We start from the raw sequence: 25,359 nt of genomic DNA, 5'->3' as shown, positions 1-25,359 counted from the left end.
AAATGTTGCAATACGTATAAAGTTCATTACGATGAATTTATCTTTATTTAATTATTTTTTTTTTTTTTTTTCTAATAACATATGTGATAAAACTTTTTTTTTAGAAAATAGGTCATAAAATTTTAGATACGAGATAATTAGTAATGCTTACTTATATCTACTTTCGTGTAATAACGATACTATTTGCAAATTTATGGAATTAGGTCGATTTAAGAGGAGAGAAAAATAACGTAAAAGTAAGAACAAGTTTAATATTTTGTATAGTGTGTAATGTAACAGATCAGATTTTGTGAAAGATTGCAGGACATTCAACAAGAAATGTATTTTTTAACAGATTATTAGCATCTATCGTGTTATATATCTTTTATATACGTTTCTAGAGGAAGTACGTAGTTCCAAAAAGTACAAAAGTGTATCACAGCTACATTTTGATTCTATATTTAAAATTTTATATTATATTTTAATTTATGTCATTAATATAAAAAATTAAAAATTATTATATTAGAAATTTTCTAGTACAAACGTTCTCGGTATTCTCGCTTTAATTACGATCGGTTTTCATTTCTAAAAATTTCAAGTAGTAATTTAAACTACGAAGAAAAATAAGAAAAATAAGAAAAACGTGCGTGAGCCAATATTTTTTCAACAAAAATATATATTTAATCGTTTCATTGTAAGTCAACGCGAACTTTGGTTCCTGGAAAGTTGATTAAAGTCAGATTAAATCAGTTTAATGACTATGTACAGCTAACACTTATTATTCAGTTGTTATAGTTCAATAGTTCATGGTTGCAAAAACGTAATAGCATCAGAAAAATAGTGAAAGAGAAGAAGTAACAGAAAAACAATGAGAAATAAACAGAGCATATGAAATATCAAATATGAAAGATTAACATTCATTTTATAAATATTAACATTAACGGGAAACATGAATCGACGTTTTTCATATTACAAACATTATATTTGAAAAAGCTAATCGGTGAAAAGCTAATTACGGTGAAATATATTTCACGGCGTACCGTCCGCGATATGTTAATATATAATTATATTTAAATATAATCATCTTGAGTAATCAAGATGAAAATCATCTTTTAAACAATTTAAATATTCTGTATGATTACATTTGTCAAATTGCAGGAAGAATAATGACGAGATCAACATTACGTAAATACCATTCTAATATTGATATTATTCAATAATTTAAGTATCACAGTCGTACTATATGTTAATATAGTAAAAACTTTAGCTATCACAGTAAAAATCACAATTACTACAAATAGGAAGTGTTTTCATTCTAAATATAATCACGAGATATTTTAATTATATTTTGGTATTTATATATATATATATATGGTTATATATAACAGTAGATCAGATCACATAATCACGCTACTGTAAGTTCTTTGGAAATGTTTCTTTCAAATCGTTCATTTAAAATGTCGGTACAAAACACGTACGTAATCAAGATACTTAATTTATGATATGCACATCGTAACACTATATATAGCTGTAATTGTTCGGTCTCTTGAAATATATGATTTATTATCATTTTATGGTATTAGAATTGTAAATCACTGTCTATAAAAGATCTGTGAAATCGCTTGATCACTGCATAATCTTTTCACGCGTCGGATCTTCGTATATCGTGACCGAAAGTAGCTCAATTATTACATCTATTTATTAGTAATTACTATTATACAATTCAACTATATTAGAAGCTGAGTAAACTGAGTAAATTTACATCATTCAGTGAGTGTGACTATATCATCTTTAAAGAAGCCGAAGTAATAAAATTGGGAGGAAAAAGGGAAAAAATGATTAAACAAAAAGGAGATCGACAACTAAGCGAGGAAAAGAATAATCGCGGAAGTCAGATACGCAGATTTTATGCTGGTAAACAGATACTGCTTACCGGATGCACTGGTTACCTTGGCACCATCATTTTGGAAAAAATTTTGCGCACATGTAATGATATCGGTAAAATTTACCTTATGATTCGAGAGAGAAAGAACATGGAAATTAAAGACCGATTGAAAAAATACTTTACAAATAATGTAAGTAAAAGCAACTGACATATAATATAATATCAAAGAACTGCATGACACTAGAAGGCGATAATGATATCGAGGAAAATCATTTAATATTTAAAATCATTTGACATTTGTAAAAAAAAAAAAAAGGTAGCATTCGTTAAAACGACCTGCTTTTCAAGCTGAAGCCCAAAAAGTAACAACTGTTACAAAGAAATTATTTAGCGCTAATAGGTGTGTTGATTGAAATTAATAAAAAATAGAATAGGAAATACAGGAAATCTAGTCTGTGGTATAACTTCTAGGTGCATGACATTATTAAAAACAATTATAAGTAAATCAGCTACATAATTGCAATTACAAAATAATTCATATATCCTCGTACCATTTACAGATATTTGATACATTACGTGGATCAAATCCAAATTTTATGGAAAAAATCGAGCTGATCTACGGTGATCTATACGAAAGCGACTTGGGTTTATCGCCAGAAGATCGTCGGCGTTTGTTGGAGAACGTGAATATAATAATTCACAACGCATCGGACGTGCACTTCAACGCAAAGCCGTCCTATATTTTCCGAACAAACGTGATTGGCACGCAAAAGCTATTGGAACTAGCGACGGAGTGCTCTCGCTTGGAGATATTCGCTTACGTTTCGACCGCATATTCTAATCCTTATAATGCAACGGTGGAAGAAAAATTTTACCCTTCTCCGGCTGATATGAATCTGATCAAAGACGTGATAAAAGTCGACGAAGAAACCAAAACTGGACTTTCACAGGCATCGATACGCGATATCGCAGGAAGCTGGATAAATTTATATCCCTTTAGCAAATCCACCGCTGAAAATCTAGTCAAGAATTTTAGCATAAGAGAGTCGCTTCCTTGTATAGTGTACAGACCTAGCATCAGTATGTCAATTGCTTTATAGTATTTATACTCCTTAAAGATATCCCAAAGATTGAGAATATTTAGATTACTTACTAGTATTATTTATATCTTCGATAGTCACGGGCGCGCACAATGAACCAATCGTAGGGTGGATTGGAAATAAAAATGGTCCAATACTTGCGGCAAGGGCGGTAAGAGCGGGTTTCATAAATGTGCTTGAGTTTGATATCAATGGTTATTCTATGGATCTGATTCCGGTTGATATGACGGCTAATGGTCTTTTGGCAGCGATATGGGACTACGTCTTAAATAGGTATTTTATACTATTAAAATGGCCCAAAAGATTGATAAGTAAACAGTATTTTTTCATTTCTACATAATGAAACATTTAAGATGAAAACGAATATTTCTATTAACCTCTTTTTCTTCTAAAGGGAATCGTCTGAACCACGAGTGTATAATTTTGCAAGTAGCGATTGGAATCCTATTTCTAACAGTATGCTGTTACAATGTGTACTGGCAAATGCACACAAATATCCATCGCCCGAAATGATCCGCTATCCGTTCCTGATCTTCATTAAAAATACTTATATTTTCGCATTTCTCTTTACGTTACTTAATGTTATTCCTAGTTTACTTGTCGACGTGTACCTCGTATTTCGATGGAAGAAGCCAGTGTAAGTCCTAACTTCAAATTCCAGTTTCCAATTTTAGATGAGCACATCTTCCATGTTCGATCGTGTTATACTTAATTAGATTATCTGTACACTCGTTCTTTTAAAGTAATACTGTCAGGTCGTCCGAAATGATTCTTTCGTTTTACAAGGAAATAATGCATGCACAACATTTTCCGTTTTATATTATTTTATCGAATTACGTATAATTCATTTTGTTCTATCGAAATAAAGATCACAACGTTCGACTGATTAGGTTTCATGTTTGTCTTTATACATCTTTGATGTATCGTTGTAAAAGACGTGTCTGTAAAAGAAGAAAGACACTTTTCGGACAACCTAATATCATTCTAAAATGATACTACTACTACTACTACTACTACTACTACTACTACTACTACTAATAATAATAATAATAATAATAATCTCTCAAAATGGTATTTGTTTGCACTTAGGTTTATAAAGCTGTTGAAAAAGGTATTTTTAAATTACGAAGACGGAAAAAAATTTCTAAAACCTGATCGACTTATAAAAACAGATAATATGAAGAAGATTTTAACACGTATGGGTGAGACCGATTTAAAAGAATTCTCTTTTGATTTATCAATAGTAAACTGGCATAGTTATGTAAATCAGAATCTCAACATGTTACGAAAACTACTGGGTGAACCATCACAGCCGACACCGGCGACAATGAAGAAATATCGATATTTGATGATATCACATTACGTTGTTGTTAGTTTAGCTGTACTTGTTTTCTTCTACTTTCTCTACTCGATAACATGTAACATTTTCTCATTCATAGAATAATAAACTTTTGTTAAACGTCTCTTCTTACTTTTACTTTTACGTATTTTTCGTATTTTTCGTATTTTTTATGTGCTAAAGTATCGTACACTTTTTCACTGTATTATCGTGAAATAATAATGTTAGATTGGCTAACGACCTCGCGCGGTTGATACGATTATAAATAATGAACAACAATAACGTTAGATTTATAAAATGCGTGTTGATGTTAAATATGGTTTGTTTAGATTACCCGTCTTTAAAATGGGGAGAAATCTTTGAAAACTGTTGGATAGTAGGGGATTTTAAGGATTGTAAAATATAACACATAATTATATATAGAATAATACTCTTTATTGTTTTTGATAGTTTTTGTTGTTGTTGTCCATATCGTGCGTTATCCTCTTACTTCTCTTCAGGTTAATCGTTTTTTGCGCCGCAATTTGTTGTTTGCATTCTTTTTCTGTTGCTGCTGATTCATTGCTGCTCGATATTTTGGTAAAACGGTACGCGATACAACGACACAACTTTTTAAAACAAAATACGAGAAACGAACGAAGAAAAAAGAAAAGATACACAACGTGTCCAACCACTCGAGAACCGTGCAATTCTTTGCATCGTGCACGCGCCGACCACTTAGGACTAGAGTAATAGCGATTCATGCTTCTTTCCTCTTTTCATGACACTTTTCCTTTCCTTTTCCTTTGTTCTCGTGCTAATTGGCAGAGTAAATTCGCGTGCAAAGTAACGAATCGCGGACGCGGATTGTATCAAGAATCCTGTCGTCCTTCGTCCTTGCGCTTTGTTTCCCACTAACCGCGTAAAACGCGCAACTATTGCCTCGCTTTCTCTGTTTTCTACTTTCCTTTTATTTTCCCCAAAGCGTGTATGTTTTCTTCTCTCCCTCTTTTTCCCCCACTATGTTTTTTCCTTTTTTAATTTTAGACGCAGTCTTGCGACACGATACGAAAGACAGCTCGAGTGATCGGCGCGCGTCTCGCAGATACACGATCGTGCATCTTAAAATTTGTCCTAGCTCTATTAAAGTGGCCGCACACGCGGCTCGTATGGCGAACGTACTCCCATCGGGATACATCGATTTCAGGCGATTAACGGCGCTAGTTAATTTCGAGCAATCCTACCATCGATACGACGACGAAGCAGCATTTTCGCCATGGAAAATCGCATTTGATACCGACATTTCAAACGGCTTTACTGCATTTCCATCGTTTCCTCTTTTTTTCAAAAATTTCCTACTTTTTGTATTCGCCTTAGAATCGAACATCCCTCGGGACCGTGCATTCGCTTCACGCGCCCGGCGCTAATTCAAAGCCAATTCATCTTTTTCTTCATTTTTTCTCTCTCTCTCTCTCTCTCTCTCTCTCCCTCGCACTCTCGCGCGCTCTCTCTCTCTCTCTCTCTCGTTCGCTCGCTCGTTCTCTCATCTCATCTTATCCTTCTTTTATCTTTTAATTAATTAACTCTGTCTTTCTCTGTAACCGTCTTCTCCGCGCTACTATTTACAATGTACAGTGTCGTGTGTTCTTTCCTCGTGTCCTAGGTTTGCGGTCACGGCGGGACTCTCGTAAAGTCTCGGAGATCCGTTACGATCTAGCTCTGGCTTGCCGTCACCCGTCCTCGTTTCTGCCTTTTTTCCCTCTGTCGCCCTCTTTTTCTCTTTTTTCTTTTTCATTTTTTCGTCGACTATCTTTTTGTTGCATTTCACACGCTGGCCGCGGCGTCGTACAGCCTCGTTCGTTCGCGTTTTCATCCGAAAGAAAGGAAGGGACCGTTCTCTTTTCGCGTTCGGTTAAGGCGTTCGGTAGAAACGATCGATCATTAATAGTATCAATAATATTAATAGTACTAACGCTAATGATAATAATAATAATAATAGTAGTAGTAGTAGTAGTAGTAGTAATAATAATAATAATAATAATGATAATAAGAATAATAAGAATAAGGATAATAATAATAATAGTAATCGCACAAAAAAAAAAAAAAAAAAAAAACAAGAAAAGAAATAGGAGGATTCGAGGACGTTGCGTTCGCAAGGCGGCCCACACGAGAACGCTGCTGTCGCTGCACTGCATCATTTTACTCGTTCGTTCGAATCGTGTAGATTGCTCTTTTAATTAATTCTCTGTTAGATATCGTGGTAATAGGAACTTAAATCGTACATCTTCGCGACAGCCCAATTCCATTAACTCTTCGTAGGACAATATAAAATTTACATTTATTAATATTTAAAATAATAATAATATTAATAATAATAATAATAATAATAATATTAATAATAATAATAATAATGATGATAATGATATAACAAAAACGTATGTATTTCTCTTTTTTTTTTTCTTTTCCCTTTCATGCTAACAACGAACAGACGCACAGAAAGCCCGATACTAAACGCTCTACACAACCAACCCACCGTGTTATACATAAATAAATTCGACGCAGAGAACGGTGCAACTTCTCTGTCTCGTAAGGAGTGAAGAAACGCAACATTGCCGGGACTATCGGCTCTGCATTCTTGTCCGTATCTAGCTGTCGTTATATACGTTACGCGCGACTCATCGCTCTTAACGCGACGAGCGACGAGAAATGGAAAGGGAAAGATCGACGGACAATGAGAGAAGAAAGAATTCGCGACGACGTGCGTACGACGATCGAACGCGATTATCTACATTGGATGCGTACACACGTGAAAACAATCTGGAAGAGCATGTATCGTATGGGAAAATACGGATGACAAGAACGGAGCGATGGTGTGTTTTTTCGTGTGTGTGTGTGTATGTGTGTGTGTGTATGTGGTTAGAAAAAGAGAACGCGAGATGTCTGGCGGGATATGCGTCTTACGAGCAGAAATGAATTTGAACAGGAAATCGTTGCGTGGGCCAGCCGCGAATCACAGCAACATCATCCGAACACGACAACGAGATTGCGCGAGTCCCCGTCACCGCTTTTGTATATCACTTACCACGGTAAATATACATAATAATCTTATATATATACTTCTTATTTATATATAATATATAATAATATCTTATATGTGTATATTTTTCTTCACATTATACCTATTATATCATCTTTTATTTCCGCTTAAACGTACTTCTGCGCGTGTACTATTTATACTATGTACAATTTTTCATTTTTCACCTTCTTTTTCTTCCACGTTTTCTTCTCGGTTGCTCGTTTCTTTTCCTTCTTCCGACCTTCCATCGGAAGAAGGTGTTCGTCGCACACCCATTTCATATCATCCATCTTTTTTTATTGTTTTTCTTTTTAAAACGTTTTAACATTAACACGCACGCCGGCGCACTCGCCGAAATATACGTGTATTTAGAACTCGTATCGTCGTTCTCTCGCACGGTCACGGTTTTTCCTTTTCCCTAAGCTGCGTCACGTGATCCACGACTTGAAACAAAAAAAAAAAAAAAAAAAAAAAAAAGAAAAAAAAAGAGAGAGAAGAGAAACGGAAAGGAAAAGAAATACACTCTCGTCCTCTTTCGCTCTACAACACGCTCGCCATTCTCAACTCGCCGAACTCGCAGTCACTCCTTCCGTACCGAGTCTTCGTTACGTGTGTACATGTACTGTGTGTGTAATCGCGTGTAACTTAATGTTGCGTTCGAACCAGCGATGCTACGTCTCCGTGTAAAAAATACGAAATTATTTTGTCGCCTCCCGAGTTCCTTTTTTTTTTTTCCTTTTTTACTTCTTTAACTCTCGAGAAGCGAGTCTGTCTAGTGTCGCGTAACGCGGTGCTTGGCATTCCGTTAAACGATCAACTCGACCGAACGGGATACAAAATGTTGCGATCGAGAGGCATGAGTATTTTGTTCGCGTACGCGTAACCAGTGCACGGTTTTCTTCTTCGTATTAACGAAATTCGATACGTCAGTCAATGCCCGTTTTTCACACATCTATTCGATAGATTGGCTGGAATTTTGTTTTATCGGCGTGTATCGAAAGTGAAATTGTAAGGCGTCCTCCTCGTCACGGAACACCAAGCCGATGAGGTAGCGCTTGCGATCGCAAAACACGGAAAGGCGCATTTGTATTTGAAAAGATGCATCAACGCGATGGACGAATTTTTCAACAATGTAGCATACGTTGATGTATCTCGTACGTCACACGTACGTTCACGCCAGTTCCGATCGGTACACCATGCAAGAAAACAACATCGATCATATCCCTGAAAACGCTCCGCCGCATATACCGCATCGAGCGCAATTTCGCGCAACGTGCGCTTTATCCGTGTGTGCATCTGTTTGTGTATGTCTACGTGTCTATGTATCATGTAAATATGTGTTTCTCGCGTTTGAACACCTTACGCGCGGTCGTAGATAGGATGATGGTAGAACTCGAGCGATTCGTAATCCTAAGAGACGCAACAAGCTATGAGAACACATCTCTTCTTCCTTCTTTATATCTACTGACCGACGTTTGATCGCAAAATGTTACTTTCTATCGCTCTTTCGTAGTCGTAAATTAAACGTCGCAGTCTTTATTCAACTTTTTGGTTCTAACGACTTTCCTTTCATTCATATACAATTTTTCTTTTTTGTTTTTTTTTCGTTTTTCTTCTATTACGGGCGATATTCGTTTTTCCGATAATATTTACAATGCGATCACAGTATAAACAGTTGTAAATGTACAAAACGTTTGATCAAACACCGCCGTGTACGACGATCAGGAAGAACGATGTTCTCATCGGTCGTTTTGAAGAAAGCTTGCGAACCGCTCGAGATCGATGCACGCGTACACGTTCTTCTCATAGATTCTCCGCGCCGTTCCAGTAATAATATTGCTCGTTGTTTTCTTTGTGGAAAATAAGCGAGGAACGAATGAACGAAACGGATAGAGGCGAGGCGATGGAAAACGAAAGAAAGAAACGATTATCGAAACAGGAACGAAAAACTGAAAACTGCCGAGGGTTCGTGTTAATCATTGTTACACTTAGCACGTAGCGTGTACCTCACTATATACATCCAAGTATCTAGCGTATCTCGTGTATAAACGTGTGTCGTACGGGAGTGTCGCGCGTGTACATACGAGTTTACTGTAACGGTATGCGTCGCGTATCTGCGTAAGTGTATACATCATCGTCGGCTTAACGCTCAATTAATTACATTATAAACGAATTCGTGTGACGAAACGTTGCCGGCTAGAGCTTCCTTTTCTTCGTTACTTGATTCTTCTTCCGTCTTCTTCCTTTCTTTGTCCGCTATCTCGCAAGGTAAATCAGTCGATTTATAAATTACTTTTTCTTATATTCGCTTTGTCGTTCGTTCATAGATTTGTTTTACACAACGCTTATCTTCGATTTAAGTATAGCTGCTCTGTTGGATTCAGTTAGTGGACGTTGAGGACGAGATCGCGCTCGGATCGCCGTTCCTCTTCGCGAAGTGCGTATCGTCGAGTTTTATTTTATTTTATTTTACTCTTTTCTTTCGTTTTCTTTCTATCTTTTTTTCTTCTCCTCGCTTAATAATCCCACCGTTTCACACCGTTCCAAATGAATCATTGGTCGCCTTCGTTCGCTGCTCGTCGGCCACTTTCTATTTTACAATAGTATTATAGTACATAATTATTAACGAGAGATCAGTGGCGCGCAGTGGCCTCCGCGCGACGACACGAAGGTACCGAACATTTAACCCGATCTCTAAAATGCAGGTACATTTGTTAGCATCGTGCGCCAGAACACAGTTACGCGTCTCCATCCGACGTATTTTCATCCAGTGCTCGCACGTCCTTCGAGGTGACCGAACAGAGAAGCCGTATAACTCGAAGAATCTGTACGAAGAATCCTGATGGAAATACGTCGGATCACGGTGTGTCCTGTTCACGACGTCAGGACGTATCTAGACTTCTTAACGAAGACTGCAGGCGATCCGTGCGAACTTACGCACACGTGTCTCTGTGCGTACAGAATTAAGCACCAGGGTGTGATCGTCCTAGCACCATATCGACTTTTCCGTGTACGAACCTGTTATCTCTCTCTCTCTCTCTCTCTCTCTCGCTCTCTCTCTCTCTCTCTCTCTCTCTCTCTCTCTCTCTCTCTCTCTCTCTCTCTCTCTCTCTCTCTCTCTCTCTCCTGATGTACATATATAGTATCTATGTACGTGTATATGAGCGTATACGGCGTGTACATGTGGTGCGTGTACGTGTATTAGTGTACGATATAGGCCACGGCGGTTATGTCTTACGCGTGTAAGTGTATGGTTAGTGTGTCAGAGTGTATGACATTAATTTAATCGTCGGCTGGATAGTCTTTCTAATCCAAAGAGAAAAACATCGATCGATGATGATGGACACTCCCCGTTTCGATTGGCTGTCGCGAACGACGCCGGACGTCGCCGAAGAGTTGTTAACGTCAGCCGGCTAGGCGAGCGATATACGCGCGTATCACGCTGTGCCGATGTTACCAAAAACAAGAGAAACAAAAAATAGCGAGAGTTAATACGGTAGAAAGAAGAGAAGGACACTTTTCTATCGAATGTAACAATTAGATTATATTCTGTGTGCATACGTAGGTCTCTGTCGGGGTTTCGTGCCGCTTTATCGTCGTTGTTTTAAGGAGCCGAAGAGAAGGTTACCACCGATCCTCCGTACTCGTCCTATCGTCGGCCCGTGGGCGTGAACATCGAAAGCTCTGATACTTTTCCAACTCTTTCTCTCTACCTCTCTTTTCCCTGTCGCTCTCTCACTCGCTTTCTCTCGCTCTCTCACTATTCTCTTTCTTTCTTTCTTTTTTTTTTTTTCTGTTTTACTCTCTAACGCTATTCTCGCTCTTTCGTGTCTGACGTGCCGCCGGTGACGACATTTCGAGCGACTCGGGAACTGATATGCGCCGCTGAATTCGCAGGTGCAGCTGCAAAAACAGATCGTTTCGATATAGTATAGCCATGCTCGTTTCGAGGTGGTTGTTGATGACCGAAGGAGAGGACCCGACCTCGCGTTGTTCCATCGTATGAAAACTCGAATTTTTCCAATGTAATTCGCACATTCGAACGGCTGAATGTATAATGTATAAAACTTTTGAAGCGAACAGTTTCATAAAACAGTCTCGATTAATTCGAATGATTCAATTAGAATGAAAATCATTCCAAGCAACGTGACAAAGTATAAAACGTGGAATCGTAGTCGATAGAGAATTGGAACAACGCGAGATCAAGCTTACTCGTCGGTTTATAAATTGTAATCACCTCTGGTTGCTTCGCATTTGAAGCACTCCCGATGGGCCATGAATTCCGTGGCGGCTGCACCTGCGAACACAGGGTAACGCGACGTGTACCCTTTTTCTCTCTTTATTTATCTCTATCTCTCTCTCTTTCTCTCTTTCCTACAATCGGTAGACCACCCATGCTGGTTATCGGTATGCTACAAGTAGAATGTAACCGAGATAATCGATCGGTGCGTAATTGACACGAACGGTAATAAATAAGAAAAAGAAGACCTCCTGGAGAATCGCCGACCAGGCGTCGCACATATCGGAGAGGCGGGCGAGTACCTCGTTTCTGCGATTTGTGGTTCTTTGCGAGTTTGTTGCCGCGCTTGTTTATTTTTTTTTCCCTTTTTGTTTTTATTTACTCTGCGGCATCAGCGGGTAAAAATCGATGAGATGACTCATCGATGTCAAAATCGGGGGCTATGATCCAACGCACATTAACGATTCGTGCGTACTACTGCTACTGCCAGCGTTGACACAGGCGTTTCCAACATTGCTACTAGCACAACTGCCGCTAGTTGGAGCCAGATGTTGTTGTTGTTGTTGTTGTTGTTGTTGTTGTTGCTGCTGCTGCTGCTGCTGCTGTTGCTGTTGATGATGATGATGATGCTGCTGATGCTGATGATGCTGCTGTTCCTGTGCCGTCGTACTCCTAAGGATATCGTCCGCGGACAGGGGTGTCAGCTTCCATCCAGGCATGAAGTCTAAATCTAGGTCTGGGCCGATATCGACATCCAGTAACTCGTTGTTGTTCAATGGATCCAGCGGCGATTGACTCGAGAGAGACAGCACGCTGCCCCAATTGATGGAACGGCTGTCGTCGCTATCACCGATCCCGGAATCGACGTCTGTCTCGTTCGAAGACGTTGGTGGCATCGGGAACGGCGTTAACCTGCCCTGCTCAGGAGGTTGAAGTTGAGCAATCGGTGCCGGTATAACCGGCTCCATGGGCGGCGGACTTCTGTCCCTCTCCATCTCGCGTTCTAGATGCCTCAGTGTATTGCAGATGAGAACCGATCGATGAAGGCTCGGATCCGGAAATTGGCGATACCTCGCCAGCTTGCACATCGAAATATTTAAAACGGCTAGTCGCCTTTGTCTGTAACACGCTCTACCACGCCGACACCAACTTGACCTCGAACCTTCGCAGCACCTCTCGTTCGCTCGATAACTAGAACCAAGCTCCAAATAACTTTTCCCATTTTCTTCTCGCCGTATCGTCGGCGGCTCGTAATGATGAGGTGCGCCCCACTGCGGCTGAGGCCTCGACAGTTGGCTGTAACCGTTGTTACCGACCGGGCTGCTAGGTCCGCGCTGATGATGATAGTAATGCTGCGGATGATGGTGCAGGTGCGCCACCGTAGACGGCGGTGGCGCTGACGTCGGCGTCGACGACTGCGGCTGTTGTTGCTGCTGTTGCTGTGCCGCCTGATGTTGTTGCTGTTGCTGTTGACTTGCCGATGTCGGCTGACAAGGATTTGTCTGCAGGCAGGGCGAACTCACTTCCATATCGTAATAAGAAGCCGGTGTTTGACTAAGCGGGGGCGTGTAACTATCCTCCATCGCCCACCAGCTACCCTCCACCCGGCCTAACTTCGATGGGCTCTCGCCCATATCCATGTCGAACTCCATGCAGCCCACACCTCCCTCCAGTTTACGTTTTCCTGCCGTGGCCTGCAGACCCATCATTGCACAACTCTGAAAATAGATAAGTTATGCTACATTAGTATGGATTCGTTTTTATATACTTCAAAATAATATAATATATTTTCATACGTTTCTCTTTCCTAGCAGTTCGATATTTTCTAGAGCGTAAGTGTTGTAAAATTATACAGGAAACGACTAGAAACGATGACATTCGTTTATCGGAATAAATATGAAATTAAATAGAGATAATTCAACAAGAATCGTATCTTCTGTTATAGGGGAAACAAAAATAGGACTTTTGAAGTTTTTACGAACGGGGGAAAAGTTTGAATAGGCTAGGGATTTTCCTTCCATAACAATTTAGTGACATGATCGCGAAAGACCTTGCCCAGTCTCGATACCTCGGTTACAAACAAGAGTGTAGGCAAAACGACGTGACTGCATGACTCAGAGGGTCGGCTCGCTGACAGACGTTGGAGAATGACGTCAGGCATCTCCCTACCCTAGCCTGGAAGAAGTCATCGTTGGAATGGATGATCGAGTGGGTATGGAAGAGAAGGGGGCCACAAATGGCGAAGGGGACAGGGGAGTGTTGTTACTCATGGGTTCAATCAGCAAGCATGCGGGCCCCTTGTGAAATACTCCTCTTCGTTTTATCTTTCCCTCCGTCTTCGTTTTCCTTTTCCTTCGTTTTATATCCGTTCAAAGGTACATATATAGTAACATATTAAATTTATCAAAGCGAAATTATTTTCAATTTTGAGGTTGATCAGTGATTTTCCTATATCTCTAGTAACCAAGTTGTACGCGTAATATTACTATATTTCCATTGTATTATAAAAATTAATTGTTTTCTATTACTTTCTTTTATATGAAAATAAAATATGTATATACATAGAGCTTACACATATATAAACAAATATCTTGTGCGTGATCCACAGTGATACCTCAACTATGAGAAACCTCTATGATCGACCCATGCGACGAAACCCCAAACAAAATGATAAAGCACGTAGCATCGATGATTTATATCCGTGCACATCCGATTTAACGACTGTACGGGTGAAAGTAAGTATTTACTTACTTAATCGTCTCTCCCTCCCTCAACTTTTGCTTACTGAAGCAAGTCTACCAAAGGGGCAAAGAGAGCGACGCGAAAAACTCGAGAGATAAAAATCACGTGGATGTGGTTGAGAATCGCTGACAGCGCAGTTAGTTGAACGTATTGCCGTGGGATGTCACTAGCGACACGTTCGTCATTTTGTCGGATCCACGTGGTCTGCACATGACGTTTGATTTCAGAAAAAAAAAAAAAAGCAAAAACAGAAATGGAGGGAATGGAAGTCACGAAGAGCTGACCTATGGGTAGGGGATGCTCGGTGGCGTGAACGTCATTTAACAGATAATCGATGCGTTATGTTGTTCGTCCAATACGACGAGCCGCGTGTGCAACTGGCAAGAACAACGGTGACAAAAGGAGGGGAAAAAAAAAGTTCCGAGGAAACGAGCAATGCCATCAGAGACGATACCGCGCGCTCATGATATATATTCGTGGTTATGATAAAGTAATGCAATTCGACGTTTTCTTTAATGAAACTTTCGATTAATATTATAAAAAGAATGGAAATTTGGAATAAAACGATGAGTTTAAATATATATTTTTCGATTATGGTGTTATCGGTACAAGAAATTAAATTACCTTTCATTAAAATAACTTCATCATCAAGAACCCTTGAGAAGAAGAAAGGCAGGTTTTCTTAGAAACGATTTATAGATTTCTAGAAGTAACTAGTTAGTACAGCGGCGGCGGCAACAGCAGCCAACGACTCAATCTCGACTCGACAGTGTACATCCGCCGCGGCGGCCTACTTGGAATACGACTCGCTCGCGAAGGTTCTCCTTCCAACAGGGTCGACCAGTCCCGGAGCTCTCCGAGAGACGATTCACGGAATCGCGGGGAAAACAATGACGGATTCGTATCCGCAAGCTTGATTTCGCCTTCCATCACGGTGAAAACGTGATTTTTCTCAGGAAAGTAATTCTCGCTTTGTCGATCAATGCTTTTTCCAATATCCTTATTTGTCTAATGCTAACACAATCGTATGTATTCTACGATATAATATTCGGAATACTTGTGCTGCTATCACTTTTCTTTTTTTATTTTTTTTTTTTTTTTTTTAAACGCAGTAATTCATTTCATTGATAAAAGAGCGCGAAAAAAAAGAAAGATGGCGAATTTCCAATCCGAATGTTTTATTTGCGAAATCTACTTTATCAGCCGTGTTATTCAGGTCGCCGGTAGATTTTTTATCTTCTTAAGTTACACATTAGACCGGATTAATTGAAACGTTTGAGATGAAGATTTCAGTGAACGCGCTCAAGAATTCGACCAACGTCCTTACAAACAATGTTTGCGAAACATGGTCCAGGCACTTGTTGAATCAAGACGGCCACCGGGTGGTTGCTGCGGGGAGTTACCGCGTAACGGATTAACTGTGTGTGGTAGAAATGCACGGCTCTTAACTGCCCATAAATCAAAGTCAAGAAGCATCCTCATCCCACTCTCTTTTCCTCTCACGAAATATTTAAGGGTTGCGGTCCGCGCGGCTCACTTTCGCAACTGAAGAATCTTTTGAGCCTCATCTGAGTTAGAGAATCGTGCCACTGATTTCCGAGGGTAAGTGCCGAGAAGTTACTTTCATTCGTTTTATATCTGTCCTTCGAAATTTTTACGATGCAACTATTTCAAATAATTCGATCGCGTCAATGAAAATTGCTTTGGATTGTAAAATATACCGAACGTGTTTGGAATGAAAATATTTTTCTACTAAAATTTTATAGAATTACGAACACATTTCCCCGTCTTTTATTCGTATTCGAAACAGCTTTTTTACTTTTATTAAATAACGTTGAATTTTTTCACACGAATGCCATCTACCAGCGAACTCCGTAATTAACTCGCGGAGTGAAGTTATTTCGAGGTTAATCAGATAAAAGTACGTTCAAAATAGCGTATATTTTCTAATATCATAACCTGTTATAATATTTTTATTATTAAACGACTTATCAAGAAACACGACAAATAAATTATGAAATTTGTTAAATTACGTTTAACTCGAGTAGATAAAGGAAATAATTTATCGAATTTTATAACAGTATCCCTTCGACTAATTATCGTTAAATACGTGTCATTATATCGACAAATTACACAGAAAGTTTGATGACAGAGCATCTATAAACAAATTTGCTCCAATTCCTGTTTTATCGTCAGGAATGTAGGTCAATGGAATAAACGTGAGAGAAGTACCAGAACTAGAAAAGATTCATGACGACTGTGCTCGCAATAAGATAATGTTCACCGCGTGAAGCCTATCTAGACTGGCTAAAGCATACGCATGAGAAGATTAATAAAGTCAGTCACTTTTGCGTCACTCTTTGTAAAATCAAGCGAAATTCCACTTGGCATGTAAAAAATATTGGAAAAATGAAAATATGAATAATGGATAACGTAAACAAAGGTAAAAATAATTCCTTTCAATAGGGGAAATAAAGAAATTTCTTTCGACATACGTATATACGGTAATTGACACGTGTCTGTAATTTGAATAACAGATTGACAAATACGTTTACTTTGAATGAGTTCTACTACTCCATTTGATTTCCTACGACCAGCGAGCAAGCACAGAACCAGAGAAGAATCAAAAGTAGAGGAGGTTTGTTGTGGATCCGGCTATGCCTGACGATGAGGTAATGTTTGCTACACGAGTCAAAGCTATCTAGTCAGCCAAAGAACGAACACACACGAAGCCCCCGCTCAAGCCACTCGGAGCCCCGTAGATAAAACCAGTCAGTGTGTGGCGTCGTACATTCCTAAGTTATATGTGTGCGTGCTAGACATATACAAATACATTGGAACGATGATACTGTAAGATCGAATACCCGAATGCATTTTTGAATTGAAATGCTCCAGAATTTTCGGTACGATATTAGCTTTGCATATTTAGCGGCGGAAAATAGTCGATTGCTCTGCTTCTTTGGAGGTTAGGTCAATAACTCGATCGTACCAACAAGAAATGCAATAGACTCGGTAATCGTTTCGAAGGAGCGCGCGGAAAGAACGAAATACGATTGAATACATTAAAAGTTCAAACGTGGAAGGAGGAAGAAAAAAGGAAAGAGATAATGATACGAGCAAAGTCGAAGCGTAAAATAAGTTCGCAGTATATTATCTTTATGTTTTGTCGAAGGAGTATCGGTTTAAAAAATGATCGTCACGCGATGCATCGCAGAAGCGTCGTAATTTTGCTTCGCCTCGTATTCGAAATTGCATAGTGGATAAATGTAATCGAGTCGCGTTGCTGCGAAATTTCTGCGCTGCTCGGCCATCAGAAGAACGACACATCGAGGCGACGTTGGTGCCGGCGGTCGGCAGTCATGACAACATGACGTCAACCGGCCGTGTGTTATTTTCGAAAGGGGACTCGAGCGACGCGACGCCTGCCGGCGAGATCGCCAACTACGAAAAACAGCTCGACAACGACGTCGCGCACCACGGTATCGGGCCAAGAAATAACAACGCGTACGATATAGCTTGCCGTGTTATGATTATCGAACGCAATTCCGTCGGGAATATTTAAATAAATGAGAAACCAGCGAGCGTACCCTTGGATAAAAAAGATTTTCGTTTGTCGTATAGAATCGACGAGTAGCTTTCACGTTTCTTCGACGAATAATATTATCGCCAGATATTGTCTACTCTTTATCCGTCCATTTATCAATGACGTGCGCTGCTGTATTATTTATAGGTATGATATTCTGGATAATTTTCCACGATCGGTGCTGCAGTCGAGAGAATTATTAAAATAATTCGAATTATATTAGATATTATATTCTAACGATCTGAACCTCAACCACATTTACGGTACTACTGTACATTTATGAACAAATTATTCGTAGCTTGAACAATATAAAATTATCTAATGGTATTTCAGCGATAAAAAAAAAGAAAGGGAAAAATCGTAATATACCTTCCCCGTGAGAGTAAAGTCTGCTCGGAATGACTTTGTTCGTCTCGGCCGAGTCGTTCGTCGAATCTGACTGTAGGAGAAAATTTTTCGAAATCGAGAATGTTCCCCGTTTCAGCCATGAATTATGCAATCGTCGAATTTCGTTTCGCGATATGGCGCAAGATCTTAGCCGAGCGGCGACGTTTCTTCGAATTCGGCTTCGAGTTTCGCGCGTACGATCCTGGAAGCTGTCTGAACGCTAGCTAGCTTTAACGGTGTAAAGTCCGCGGCAGATTAGCGGTACGCTATCTCGTCGAACGGATAAGATTGTCGGGGAGCAAGCAAGCCAGTTAGACTTAGGTTTCAAGGACTCGTAAATCGCGCTCATCGTCGTGAACTTTGAAAAACGTGAGATTGTCAGGCCTGCCGTTTCTCAAATTGCAAAATTTTCTTCTTTTTTAATTTGCTCTTCCAGATAGAATTTAGAGACGTTAAAGCGTGAGATTTTACTTTTTACGTATTATCGACGTGTAAAAAGAATTTAAGAAATCTGATAGCTTTGAAACGGATTGAAATTTCTAGTACGTTTTACGCGTTGCATCCAGATTTGACTTTTATGTTTCGCTACGTGTATGCTGCATGCTAGTTTTATTTTTATATGCTCTCGTCTATGTACCTTGAATAGAATAGTATATTGAAACTATCTTAAAGTAGTCGGATGTTTTCAGGAAATAATCAACCATGGAAGAATTTAAATTCGGACTGAAGAAACAAACGTTGTAAATCTTCGCTTTTTACCTTTAAGTAACAATAATTATAAGAAAAAGACGAGCTGATCGCTGCGTCATATACATATATTAATTAATGCAACAGAAATATAAAACTAAATGATCACAGGGAACAAAAACGACGTATCGTTACTTTGACTTTAAATTGCTAATTATTGCCGCGATACATTTTTACAATTATCATAATTGCAAAGAAATACCATTGAAAAATTGTCACATCGTATTACCGATAGATACAAAGAGAGTGTAAAAAGGGACAATTATACAGAAGCGAGAGCGTTGTGAAAGCTGGAAAAAATATGTTATGAAACGCGACGAATATATTTTTACGCTATTTGCGCTATCGTTACGATTCGTCAAAGGATAATCGAGTCGAAGCTGCAGTTCGAAAACGATGACGCGTTTAAATAAGACGATGGAAAATCGATAGCAGAGAACAGAAGACTGAAATTGTATAGTCGTTCGCGTGCCGGCCAACGAAAAACCGAAAGCCAGCGTATATCGCGACTAGACTAGAGCGAAACAGGCCACGGCAGGGGGTCAGTTTACGACCTTTAAATGAGAGAAAGAAATACTAAAAGCAGCAGCGACGATCTACAATCTACACGACGTTTATTGTAGATGGCCGAAAAGTACGATGAATAAGCGTTATCCTTCGCGAACATGATCCTACGTACGTACATTTTATGCTTGGGGCCACGTGCCCGATTCATTGATAATGGAGAGGGTCGCACAAAGGGGGACAAAGGGTGAGAACTACCTTTGATGCATGTCTGCACCGATAGATGACGATCTACTCGCTCATCTGTCCATCACCCTCTAAATGCAAATTTTCCTACAATTACCATTGAGCGTTGTACCTCAAGTAGCACTATACTGTGTACATTCAATGATAGAGTACGTTCATATAACGGGAATAAGCGTGGTAAAGTACAATGCACGATTTTACGAAACTTGCACAGAAAAATCCCGTATATGCAGTTCTCTGTTGAAATATACGTGAAGTTTATAGAAAACTAGTAATTTAAAAAAAGCATAAGACGTACAGGTATCTGCATATGAATATATCTTCTGATTAAAAAATGCTTTGCGACAGACTCAAAGGGATGTTAGTAGCTTCGAGCGCTTCATCTGCGTCTCAAATTTTTCCAAAAAAAAAAAAAAAAGAAAGAAAAAGGAGGCAGGAAAGATCGGCAGAAAAACGTCGCCCCCGAAGAATAGTCCCGCGATTGTTGACCCAGTTTCACGACGCGCGGTGCAACATTTGCAACCGCGAAAATACGAGTGGTCGTGCGCGCCTACGGGTGTTTGTACGCCGTACGCACAAACACGCGATGCATTTATCGCGCGCGCCGACGTGCACACGTACACGGACGCGAGTCCTGCGAGTCTTGTACCCCGCGTATCCTTTGTACAATATAAACGTATATACGCTGCATGTACAACTTTCACGATAAATACACTAGCCTATATACCGTGGTCGTGACAGCGAGAGGAGAACGTACGCGCGCGCTGGTCCTACATTAGGGGATGAATAAAGGAAGGTCTCCGAAAAGGGAGGGTCGCCGCTTTCCCTGCTTGCAAGCGGTTCTCACTACCCCTTGCTAATACCGCGTCGTATAACAGAAAAACACCATAGGCTATTCACGATATCTTCCCTCCCTCTTAATTACGATGTCGTATCTACCAATTCGAAATTGAAACGATCGAAGCGTTTTATCATTCTCATCGGCCCCTATCTTCGTTCTCCTTCGTTCGATTCAACGTATCGTTCGCTCGTTACGAACTAACTTTGTGCGGCCTGTATTCCACGACTTGGGCAACTTTACCTACCAGGGTAAAGATAAAAAAAAAAGGGTTTTATCATCTCCATCGGCCCACCTTCGTCTTCCCTCGTTCGATTTAAAATACTTAATCCTTATACCGTATTCCACGAGTTTATTCGTATGGAGGGTTCTTCGAACGTCTCCGCGTATCTGGAGAAGTGAAAGAATATCGGGTAGAGTGTCCTCGGTAAGGAGGAGAATTTCCTCTTTGGAAAGTAGACGATGGATAAGAATAGGGTAACGCGGTACTGCTCGCGTAGTGCGACGTATTTCCGAGGCACGCGACTGTTATCGAGGCAAGATCGTTCTAGGAATTGTCTGCCATCTGTGTTTAGTTTCTTCGTTTCCTAACTCCTTGATATACCAAAAAGAAATAAAATTATATTTGTAAAATTGTACGTATGTAGAATTATACTTGGTGGGACTTAAATTTGCAAAGATGAACGGCTAGAATAGCCAAAGTATCCGAAGTATCCAGTTACAGAGCGTTCATTGAAGAATTGAGAAAAAGGCTCGCACTGTGGCATCGTTCAAACTTATTCAAATATCACCACGCTTGATATTCTCGGCGGAAAGGCCTCAGGAATATCGTTAAAATAACCTGGTACCTGCGAATTTAAGGATTGCAAAAATGTCCTATTTCATACTTGGACGACTAGATCGCGGAAGTTCCAAACAGAATTAAACAAACAGAACCTAAGCGACGATCTATTCCGCTAAGTATTCCCAGACTATTCCGAGTATTTTATACATTTTCGCGAATTATGCGAAAACGCTGTTCGTTCTGGTACTTTCGAATCTCAATAGCAACGACTAGAAAGGTAGAACCTTGGTGAAAGATTGCTTTACCGAGTATTACGGGAAACGCCATACTTTGCACGTTTTACGTATTTTCGTATTACACGCGTTCGCTGTGATTTTCCCACTTATCAATTTCCTGCGAGCGCGTAGAGCTCCTCGGTCCGCTAACGACGCGTTGGTCATTGAAATACGATGAATTTCAGATCGAAGAGATAACTCGGACGCGATTCGATGGAAACGAAAGATGGAAGAATCGGCGAGGTTGTACCGCGCGGAGCGAATGATCGTCCGTTAGGTTTACGCTGCGCGGAGGAGAAGGTTGAGAACCAACGGCGCGTAATCTAGTGGGGAGCGCGGCATCTGCGGTGCCCTAAACGAAGGGTCCGGCACCCTGAGCACTCGGAATCGTCGGCAGAAAAAGAGAGAATCGGAGGGGGCGGACAGGGGATGGAAAATTGGAAGAAGCACGGGGGAGCAGAGCGTAGAAAGGGAAATGTAGTTGGCTTCTTAACGTCGCCCCTGCCAACGTCGAAATAAAGAGACGAAGAACGAAGAAACGATATTTCAGCACCCTTCATCTGGCCTTCGTCGAGGAATCTGGCTGCTAATTAAACGGAAGGAGAGATTCGAACGGAGCGACTTCGGCTAGACGCTACAAATTGTCACCCTTTTTTCCTTTTTTATGTTTTCCGATTTTCATCTCGTCGGATAAATATACGTAGCCTCGGCTATCGGTCCGAGGAAGACGCTTCCAAAGATACGACGCGTTAGAATCAAAGGTGCGCGGATTAGCCGCAATTAGCGGCGGATGAGCGTGCGCGAAGAGGACGAAGAGGAGAAGGAAAAACTGAGAAACGAGGCGAGAGAATTTAAAAAGAGAAACGTTGAAGAAAAGCGCGAGAAGAAGTTTTCCATTGGACGAAATAGCACGATAGCTAGGAACTGCGAACTTCGTCTCTCTCGGAGAAGAAATCGCGGGAGAAAAATTAAAGACCAACGTAAACAGATTCTAATCGGCGTGCAAAGTTTGACGCGCCTGGTGGATGCTCCTGGTGAATAACTCTTCTTTGAGCCCTGTACCTTTCTTCTGTTTCCTTGAACGGAACACAAACGTGACCTGTGTAGACGCTTAGCCATTTTAGTAACGGTTATTACGGGACAAAACTTGGAAGCCTAACTTTGAGGTAATCAGGGGCAGTAGGGAAGCTACTGTTGTATTTACCGAAAGAGAAAGCAAGATATACGATTATATGGAAGAGAACAGTGGTTCGTTATCGCTAAGGATATTGACTATGAATTTACATCACGTTCGAAAGGCATTTCGTTTCGAGTCGGTTGTTGCTAGTTTTATTGGCTCGTTGGAGGAAGAAGAGCACCGACCTCTTCCTGTTTCGACGCGAAAGAATATCCGAAACGTTTCAGCGCCTTGCTACCAAAATTGGCTGTTCGAGGAGCCAGTTAGACAAACGCATCGTCGATACGACGTCGCGTACGCGCGTTGGGATTAATCGCTGTATTCCGACAGCCTTTCGTAAAAATCATATCGCTTTTCCACCGTTATGAATATATTTAAAGACGGCGTAGTATATACTTGGTTGAAAGACAGACAGGATCGCTGGATTTCGATTGCACGGGGAAACGAGTTCCGATAAATCTGTTGGAAACCGAGCTGCAACTCGCGGAACTTCATTTAAATCGGTAAAACTATTCCATTGCATACCTATCCTCCTCTCCGTCGCCCCGCGGAAACCGCACAATCCCCTCGACCGGCAAAAATAGAAATCGAAGCGTTGAACCCGGTGTCTAAAAGCAGAAATTGCAATTTTCAACGAAACCCTCCGGTTGAAATTACTACAAACGTTAAACTATTCCTATCCCTTCCGTGCAAGGTATCCGGACAAAATCGTCTATCGCTGCGAGAAGACGATAGACGAAGATACGATAGAGAGGAGCGAGTGTACGTGTGTACAGAGAGTGATTTCACCTGACGCGACGCTCTCTCGCTGGTTGCTCACTTTTGTTACAACTTTATAGCACAAACAAAAGAAAAAATAAAAAAGGAAGGGAAAAAAGAGGTTGTTCACTTTCGAGGAAGCCAGTAACTACGGGAGCCGCGCGTACAGCTGTAAACACACACGTGTACGCACACGCGGGTGGCTACCTTTGTCGTGTGGGAAGAAAGCCGTACAGGGATGGTTAAAAAAAGAGGGGCCATATGGCAGACAACGGCCAGCACCCTTGTGCGTGGCAGCTCTCTCCCTTTCTCATGCACTTTTTTCACCCCTCCGGCCTTTTTACGCGCAGCATCTTCCTGCTTGCACGTGCACACAGTGCAACGCATCGTTCGATCCATTATCGTCGCGTTCTCGCGCGCGGATCTCGATTTCCATCGATGGAAATCGCCAGGCGAGACCAACAGTCATTTTCGTCTCTTCTCTTTGGATCATCATCAGTGTTCACAGTTTCGTGTAATTTGTGCCACGGTAAATAAAAGTAGATGAACAAATAATTAGGGTGTCTAAGGGTTAATGCGTTATAAACGTAGGAGAATCGGCCGAGTTACGAGAGAATGCCAGATAAGAAGCGTTGAAATATTACAGCAATTCGTCAAGCACTTTGACTTCGTCGGTTAGGATTAAAAAATCGTCGATGATTTTGCTTCTTCCTAATAATATTTATCGGCTTCGATGACGCTCCATCGATCGCCGGTCATTCACCGTCGTTCCCCGTTCTGTCGGCGAATTCGAACGAACGACACGCAAGTGCGGTTATGCGAGTTTGCAGGATCACGCACGTTAAAAGTATCGAGCACATTTTCGTTCTGAGCTGCGACGAATTTTTATGAATGGCCCTCGGGATACTCGACGGCTGGTTCGTAGTAATAGAGTAAACCCGAGACCCTGGCGCCTTGAAATATAAGACGATTAAGCAAACTTGTCTGGCGTTGCGAGTTTTCCTTTCGCCTTCGACGTTGGCGATTTCCTACACGCGGAATTTCCTAACTCTGGACTTTTCGTTGTAAATATTCCAATGAGAAAAGCCGACTGGTATGCTTGACATTTTTTCGAATATTCGCTGATTTATTATATTTTTAAATTATGAATTTAGTCAAGGAGATATAGTCCGGCGTTTCTTCAATTATTTCTTCCCTCTTCGGCGTCTAGTTTGGAAATTATTAAATTTCCCTCGAAACACGACAGAAACCGTGTTCTATTAATCCTATTTAATTTCATAGACGGAGAAAATGCAAGAGATCTTCTTTTACGCAACTAGAGATCGCGAGCTAGTAAACGAGACAGGAATACGTATCGTTCGTATCTTCGTTGCTACAAATCAAAGTTAACGTTCAGCCAAGTGAACATCGTACTCCGACGGACTAGCCAAAGGACCCACGGACGTAAACGTACATTTCCTATTGATCTGACAAACATGGACTTGGCTAGACCTTTCGACATTTCGGCCTCAACTCTCACGCTCAAAATAATCATTAGCCTCGGGCCCCCAAAGGGTTAGAACTGCCACTGGCTGTATGTTTAGATGACGCCAAGTTTAGCGGCCGTGTGTTTGGATGACAGCGAGTTTAGATAGGAACACGCGAAGGCGTGAAAGGGGTAAAAGCGGCGAGTGCATGGGACGCGCGAAACGAAATTACGTAACTCATTCGCGTACGCAG

General features: G+C 40.6%; 3 protein-coding genes and 2 long non-coding RNA genes across 8 annotated transcripts in view; 3 read left to right on the top strand and 2 right to left on the bottom strand.

The window, feature by feature from the left end:
* The first annotated feature begins 1,627 nt into the window (after positions 1 to 1,627).
* On the top strand, positions 1,628 to 4,752 carry LOC139996401 (fatty acyl-CoA reductase wat). The gene is made up of 5 exons (XM_072020769.1): positions 1,628 to 2,054; positions 2,425 to 2,944; positions 3,042 to 3,237; positions 3,359 to 3,601; positions 4,054 to 4,752. Exons 1-5 carry the CDS (start codon positions 1,815 to 1,817, stop codon positions 4,406 to 4,408), a joined length of 1,554 nt encoding a protein of 517 aa, XP_071876870.1. The 5' UTR covers positions 1,628 to 1,814; the 3' UTR covers positions 4,409 to 4,752.
* LOC139996409 (uncharacterized) lies at positions 4,717 to 11,507 on the bottom strand. The gene is made up of 2 exons (XR_011802226.1): positions 5,778 to 11,507; positions 4,717 to 5,742 (listed from the first exon to the last, which is right to left on the bottom strand). It is a non-coding gene; the product is annotated as an uncharacterized lncRNA (long non-coding RNA).
* A 437-nt stretch (positions 11,508 to 11,944) lies between these two features.
* Positions 11,945 to 25,359, bottom strand: part of Tara (SERTA domain-containing protein 2 taranis) — a 53,145-nt gene continuing 39,730 nt past the window's right edge. The window contains exons 1-2 of one of the 3 annotated variants that reach the window (XM_072020785.1): positions 23,407 to 23,428; positions 11,945 to 13,316 (exon numbers count right to left, since the gene is read on the bottom strand). In XM_072020785.1, the coding sequence (XP_071876886.1) occupies positions 12,039 to 13,307 (1,269 nt within the window). In that variant the 5' untranslated portion in view covers positions 13,308 to 13,316; positions 23,407 to 23,428 and the 3' untranslated portion in view covers positions 11,945 to 12,038. Of the gene's footprint in view, positions 13,317 to 13,394; positions 13,486 to 23,406; positions 23,429 to 25,359 lie in introns of those variants that run through there. The other 2 variants (XM_072020783.1, XM_072020782.1) reach the window with 2 other exon arrangements.
* LOC139996674 (uncharacterized) lies at positions 14,170 to 15,363 on the top strand (the record flags this gene model as incomplete). The annotated part of the gene is given in 3 exon segments (XM_072021198.1): positions 14,170 to 14,799; positions 15,067 to 15,239; positions 15,241 to 15,363. Coding segments are annotated over 3 exon segments (414 nt in total), but the record flags the coding sequence as incomplete, so codon positions are not given.
* Positions 15,437 to 19,066, top strand: LOC139996520 (uncharacterized). Of its 2 annotated transcripts, XR_011802275.1 has the most exons (4): positions 15,437 to 15,942; positions 16,537 to 16,783; positions 16,878 to 17,243; positions 19,000 to 19,066. It is a non-coding gene; the product is annotated as an uncharacterized lncRNA (long non-coding RNA). The 2 variants fall into 2 exon arrangements; XR_011802274.1 differs by lacking the exon at positions 19,000 to 19,066 and having other exon boundaries at positions 16,878 to 18,061.

The sequence above is a fragment of the Bombus fervidus genome, chromosome 18 (assembly GCF_041682495.2).
Source record: "Bombus fervidus isolate BK054 chromosome 18, iyBomFerv1, whole genome shotgun sequence".
Classification (NCBI taxonomy): Eukaryota; Metazoa; Arthropoda; class Insecta; order Hymenoptera; family Apidae; genus Bombus; species Bombus fervidus.
Note: the sequence above shows the minus strand (reverse complement) of the source record. Positions and strands in the feature narration are given on the sequence as shown.